The sequence below is a fragment of the Sorex araneus genome, chromosome 6, assembly GCF_027595985.1.
Source record: "Sorex araneus isolate mSorAra2 chromosome 6, mSorAra2.pri, whole genome shotgun sequence".
Classification (NCBI taxonomy): Eukaryota; Metazoa; Chordata; class Mammalia; order Eulipotyphla; family Soricidae; genus Sorex; species Sorex araneus.
The window spans coordinates 99,331,616-99,338,404 of record NC_073307.1 but is presented as its reverse complement, the minus strand read 5'-3'; the positions used below and the strand labels follow the sequence as shown (position 1 = coordinate 99,338,404).

The window sequence follows — 6,789 nt, the reverse complement described above, 5'->3', positions numbered from 1 at the left end:
CCATCCACCCATCCATCCACCAATCCATCCATCCATCCATCCACCCACCATCCATCCATCCATCTACCCTCCATCCATCTATCCATCCCACCCACCCATCCACCCATCCATCCATCCATCCATCCATCCATCCATCCATCCACCCACCCATCCACCCATCCACCCACCCATCCACCTATCCATCCACCCATCCATCCATCCATCCACCCATCCATTATCCATCCATCCACACACCCATCCATCCACCTTTCATCCATCCAACCATCTGCCCATCCACCATCCGTCCATGCAGACGTCCACCACCCATCACCTGTCCATTCATGTCCATCCATGTCCCGGCTGTTTCCATCCCTGCTGCGTGAGGAAGTGACTCTGTGCCCGCAGCCCCCTCCCCAGGACTCGACCTGCCCTCTGTTCCCGCCCAGATCCTGGCTGGTGGTGACTCTTCTCCACATGCATGCACAGGAGGTCACCGTGACGGGGCCGTTCTTAGCCGCACATGGTGCGCTGTGTTCGCACTCATGTGTCTGGGGCAGAGAAGGCTGGGGCTTCTCTTCCCTCGATGCCAGGGTGCCAGAGGTCGCCATCGGGGATTCCCTGGGCACTGCCCTAACTCACTCAGGGCACCGGCGCCACGCGATCAGCCGCTTCTCGGCCACGTTGGTCTGCAGGGAGCTGCACAGATGGGGGGAGCATCGTTACTAAGTGCTCAGTCACGGAGAGATACAAAGAAGCCATGGGGAGGGGGAGGGGACCGGGACCAGCAGGAGGAGCTCGGAGGTGGGGGGCCCCATGAGAGGGACTCGGCGGGACGGTCAGTCGCCCAGTGACTCATGAGAAACTTGTGATCCATGAATACCCAGAACCCCCGGGAAGACGAGTAAATGATGGAGAACGAAAGTGAGCAGAGTGACCTGCCTCTCCCCCAGCTTTCATGCCCAGCAGGCCCCGTGTCCCTGCCTGGCACCTCCCCGTCCTGGCAGAGCCGTGGACACGCCTGGGCACCCCCTTCAGAGGCAGGCTGACCCCGGGAGAGGCTTTTTCCTGCCCGTCTGCACACTGTGGGAAGTTCAGCGTAAGGATTCAGAAAGTCTGGAGGTCCTCTGGGCGGAGGTGACGCCCCGGGCACGGGGTCCCGCCACAGGGGCCTGTGCGGGAGCGGAGCCACGGCCCGCACACCCAGCCCTGCCTCTACACAGATGTCAGGTCTACACAGAGGACAGACACTCGAGGAGCAAGAAGGCCCGGATGGTTCGTCAGAGGAAAGCAGGAATGGGAAGACACGAGAACGTTCCAGACTCGGCCCAAAGCAAGTCATCAGACAGTGTGTGTGTGTGTGTGTGTGTATCTATGTGTTTCTGTGTGTGTGTCTGTGTCTGGGTGTATGTCTGTGTGTGTCTATGTCTCTGTGTGTGTGTCTCTGTGTGTGTCTGTGTCTCTCTGTGTCTCTCTGTGTGTCTGTGTGTGTCTGTGTGTGTCTGTGTGTATGTCTGTGTGTCACTGTGTGTGTGTCTGTGTATGTCTATGTCTGTGTCTGTGTGTGTGTCTGTATATGTCTGTGTGTCTCTCTCTGTGTCTGTGTGCCTGTGTGTGCCTGTGTGTATGTCTGTGCATGTCTGTGTGTCTGTGTGTCTGCGTGTGTCTGTGTCTCTATATGTCTCTGTGTGTCTGTGTGTGTGTGTGTGTGTGCACAGATAAATCGACCAATGGTGTGGAAGACGCTGCAAATAGACCCACCAGCTCCAGTCAACTGTTTTTTTTTGACAAAGGTAAGGGGAGAATTTAGTGGGAAGAGATCATCTTTCAAGCAAATGATGCCAGAATAATTGCACATTCACATTCAAGCAAAAATTAAACCTGTCTCTGTCGCTAACCCCAGGCGCAGAGATGAGCTCGAATCAATGCTGGGTGGAAACTGTTGGGAAGTCAAGAGCAAGCGTGCCCCAGGACGTCAGTGCCCAGCTAGGCCGGGATTCCCTGGAACGAGCCCAGAGGCCAGGCGGGAGACACAGGGATGGACCGGCCTGGCGGGGGTGAAGGACAGCGGGGAGGGCCTTGCCTGGCACGTGGTCACCCGGCGTTGGTCCCGGGACCCCAGATGGTCCCGCGAGAACTGCCAGGAGAGATCCCTGAGCACAGAGCCGGGAGCACCCCCTGAGCACTGTGGGTGTGGCACACGCAGAGTAAGGCCCTGGGCCGTGTGCACGCAGGAAGGGCACGCCGCGGAGGGGAGGCATGGGGCAGGCGCCCAGGGTCCCGGGCCCGCTGCGGCCCTGAGCCCGGAGAGAGAAGGAGCGCGCGCAGAAAACCCACAGCGCTGAGAAATGGCCGCCCTTCACAGGAGATGTATTTAGTTGCACAAATGCAAATAGAGCGCGATGAAGCCTCGGTCTCATCGGTCATTAGGGAGATGCAAATGCAGGCCGAGGGGGGGGCTGCTTCCCACTCCGCGGCCCGCCGGGACAATGGGGAGAGGCACCGACTCAGGACGGAGAGACTCACGCCCGGGCCTCACAGGGCAGCCGGCCCGTCCCCGCGGAGCTCCGGGAGAGAGCGTCCCCTCGTGCACAGGACTTGGGCGTCCCCGAACGTATGGGGGGAAACTGAGGCACAGGGATGGAGTGGGCTCGACGAGCCCTCAGGGCCTGCAGAGCAGAGCCGGGCAGACCTGCTCGTGCTGGCTGCTGCCCCTCCGCCTCCAGCCGCCCCAGCCCAGGGCCGCCCGCGTCTCCTCGACAGCCGGTTTCATACGCTCCCTGCCCGTCACTGGGGCCAGTGCGGGCTGCGGTGAAGGCGGCCTGGCATGCGACAAAGGGAGATTAGTGGGTGCTGGGGGGCAGGGCTCAGTGTCCAGGCCATGGGGAGCCACGTCCAGTCAGCTGATGGCGTGAGGGCTCCTGGGGTCATTCTCTGACAGCCCCGAGCGCCAGAGGCCTCCGGCCCTGGCCTGGGTCTCAGAGTCCCACCTAGCGGGGAGCTGCTGCCTTACCTGCCGGGAGCCCGGGGCTGCCCTGCCTGTCTTTCCTAGCTCCCCTCCCTCTCCCCCTCCACCCCTCTTGCCTCTCCTCCTCCGTCCTCTCCTGCCTCTCCCTCCTGCCCCCGTCTCTCCCACCCCGGCTCTGTCTCTCGAGAGAATCCCAGCGGAGACGCCTCTATCAAGGCAGCGAGAATTAACCGCAGGTCTGGAACATGGGAATCCCACCTTTGCGGACCCCCCGGCACGGTCACATCTGAATCCACCGCAGGAGAAACGCCCAGGGAGGCAGCCCGCGAGGATGGGGGCTGGGTCGACGGCAGCGTGCGTGGACGAGAACGCGTGCCCGAGGGTATCGGCCTGCTTGCATCGCTCGGTACATTTTTAATTCTAAGCAGTTGAGAGGAATCAACCCCCCCGCCCCCTCCAGATCCATCGAGAGGCCCCAGCAGGGGCCTGTGGCTGGGAGCAGGGGCGACGGGGTCCCAAGACCCCTCACTCACGGTGCAGAAGGAAACCGAGGAGCCAGAGAGACCGCCCGCCCCCCGTCACTCAGGAGACTCCCCGGCTCAGCCAGGCCAGGTGAGTCCGTGCCATGTCGCGGCACTTTGACCTCCCCGCCCTCCTCGGGCCCCTGCTCCACCGCAGCCGCGTCCACTGCTCAAATGCCTCCAAGTGTGGAGCACCAGGAAGAGAACCAAAAAATGAGACGGGGCAGGAGTGGGCCGGCGACGCCTCACCGAGCGTGGATGGTCGCCAGGGCTGCGTCCTGGGGCAGCATGCCCCCCCACACACACCCCCGCCTGCCCGCTGACCTGGCCAGGGCAAGCTTGCAGAGACAGGCAAGGGACACAGCACTGGGGCAGGAGCGCCGGTCCAGCTGGGACGCTGCCTGCCGTGACACGCCTGACCTGGATTCCACTTGCCCCACACAGGGGTCCCCTCCCCCCCCAGGCGCCTGACCTGGTGCATTCCGAGGGGGGCGTGTCTTTCCCGTGGGCACACCCCCCTTGGATTTCTCCCCCGGGGGACAGATTCCAGCCCCAGCTCAGGAGGGAGCCTCAGGGCCAGCCTGCGGCTGTGGACCCCCGTCCCGAGCTCCTCCGGCCGCAGGGCAGAGCCTCGGACCCCTGCAAGGAGCGCGTGCGTGGGTGGGCAGACGCGTGTCCATGGACGGGCCCACGCGCAGACACGCCTGCGTGGTTCCTGCTTCGCGGAGTCCTGGGCCCTCCCCTGCCCCTGCAGCCCCCCTGCCCGGCATGGGGGCGCGTCTGTCCCCCTCGGCCTCCCTGCAGCGGCCCCGAGGTCCAGCCCCGGCCTGGGGTCCGCCCGGACTTGTCCATGGGCAGGAAGGCCAGGGCGCCCCGAGCAGCTGCGGGTCCGTCCCTGGAGAGCGCGCGGGGCCAGCGCGCGCACCGGGCTGTGGGGTGCCGGGGGGACAGTGGGCAGAGGGGGGCCCACGCCAGGCACAGAGCCCCCCTCACCCCGCCCCGGGCGCCCCCTGCGGCCTCAGCTTGAGAGGAGGGCCGGGGCTGGGCTGGTCCACTGCCTGGTCTCCGGACTTGCACGGCAGGTGGTGGTGCCACTCTGAGCCTCAGGTTCTGGTGGGACACAAAACCAGCCAGTAACAACGGCGGGAAATCAAGCCAGCCAATCACAACCACAGGGCATCCAAGACAGCCAATCACAACCACAGTCAATCCAAGCCAGCCAATCACAACCACAGGGCATCCAAGCCAGCCAATGATAACCACAGTCAATCCAAACCAGCCAATCACAACCACAGTCAAGCCAAACCAGCTGATCACAACCACAGATAATCTAAAACAACCAATCACAACCACAGTCAATCCAAGCCAGCCAATGACGGCCACGGATAATCCAAAACAGCCAATCACAACACAGATAATACAAGCTAGCCAATGACAACCACAGGCAATCTAAACTAGCCAATCACAACACGGGCAACCCAGGCCAGCCAATCAGAAGGACTCTCTGGCAGGGCTGTTAGGATGCTGACCTGAGCGCTTCCTGTTACCTAGCAACAGAGCCCAGAGCTGGTCCATCCCTCCACCCTGCCTCACTGAGACCACAGGGCATGATGGGACACACCAGCTTCAGCCAGCAGTGTCTAGGCAGGGTCTGCATGTGTGGTTGGAGCAGCTGAACAGCCCCAGGACCCCCTTCCTGGCTCTTTCCCAGACCCTGTGGGGTTTAGACACCCCATACCTTGGGGCTCTGCTCTGCGCCCACGGGATTTCCAAGCTTGGAGTATACCCACTCCAGGACCCCCAGGTACCCTCTGGTCAAGGTGCTCAGCCTGAAGCGCCTTCTTCAAAACCCTCCCTGGCCATCAGTGAACTTTCACGCCAGGGCCAATTTAGCAAGACACCCGCTAAGTAATTTTCTCCAGAATCTGCGCCTTCTGTAGCTGCTCCAGTTCCTCGGCCGCTGTCTGCCGGTGACCCAGACCGCCTGGCACCCTAGCGGGCACAGAGGTGGGGCATGGGCGCTTTCACAGGGCAGGAAGAACAGTGATGAGAACAGCCAGGATTGACCGGGCAGAGGAGGCTGAGTCTTGAGGGTCGTTCCTGAAGCCACGGGGCCATTGTGGGTGTCCCCGAGGCATGGGGGTGCAGAGTGCATGCTGTATGTATGCTGTGGCATGTACTATGTTCACACATCACACTGAGGCACACACCACACAGCCCAGTGTGCCACTATGTAACAATCTGCTCAGGTACTCGTGAAGGTGAGTGAGTTGTTACATAGTGGCACACTGGGCTGTGTAATGTGTGAGTGAGCATGGCTGTACACTGGCATACATGGATACACACTTATGTGCTATGCATGTGCATGGCATGTGGTTGTGCACATGCATATGTATGTGCATATGTGAGGTATAGACATTGTGTGGTGTGTGCATGCACATGTGTATACTGGGTACATGTGGCATGTGTAATGTGTGGCACAGGTGTGGTAATGAGTCATCTATTTCAGGATACCTCCACACATGTCATGTGTATGGTGTGCATTGTGGACCATGTACATATGTGCACATGAGCATGCATATGAACAGATGCATGTGCATTGATGGTGCCTGCCTGCAAACCTGTGCGTTCCTGGCTCATGCATGTTGTGTGTGGGTGCATGCATGTGCCTGTGCATGTAAACTTCATTGTGCACACTTCATTGTCTGTGCATGTCTACAACACTGCATGCATGTCAGTGTATATGCATTACACTGTGTGCATATGTGTCAGTGTACATACACTACACTGTGTGCATATATCAGTGTATATGCACTACACTGTGCATGCATATCCATGTGTATGCACCACACTGTGTGCTTGGGTGTCTGTGTATATATACTACACTGTGTCAGTGTATATACACTATAGTATGTGCATGCATGTGTGTATGTGCACTACACTGTGCATACATGTCTGTTTACATACACTGCACTGTGTGCACACGTGTCAGTGTATGTGCATTACAGACATATGCATGTGTCTGTGCATATGTACTACACTGTGTATACATATGTATATGTATACACTGTGTATACATACTCTGTGTGTGCACGTGTTTGTGTGTGCACTGCACTGTGTGCATGCGTGTCCATGTATATGTACACTGTGTGCATGTGTTTGTACATGCACTGCACTGTGTGCATGCGTGTCCATGTATATGTACACTGTGTGCATGTGTTTGTACGTGCACTGCACTGTGTGCATGCGTGTCTGCCCCACCATGTTATGCGCTGTGTAGCATGCAGGTCCCAGCAGGACTGTCCCCATGTGCCATCGCAGCCC

At 59.6% G+C, this 6,789-nt stretch overlaps 1 protein-coding gene across 1 annotated transcript; it reads left to right on the top strand.

Annotated features, from left to right (window-relative positions):
• The first annotated feature begins 822 nt into the window (after positions 1 to 822).
• LOC129405614 (uncharacterized) lies at positions 823 to 5,793 on the top strand. Its single transcript, XM_055142103.1, has 3 exons — positions 823 to 1,769; positions 3,132 to 3,326; positions 3,405 to 5,793. Exons 1-3 carry the CDS (start codon positions 1,200 to 1,202, stop codon positions 3,558 to 3,560), a joined length of 921 nt encoding a protein of 306 aa, XP_054998078.1. The 5' UTR covers positions 823 to 1,199; the 3' UTR covers positions 3,561 to 5,793.
• Positions 5,794 to 6,789: the final 996 nt, after the last annotated feature.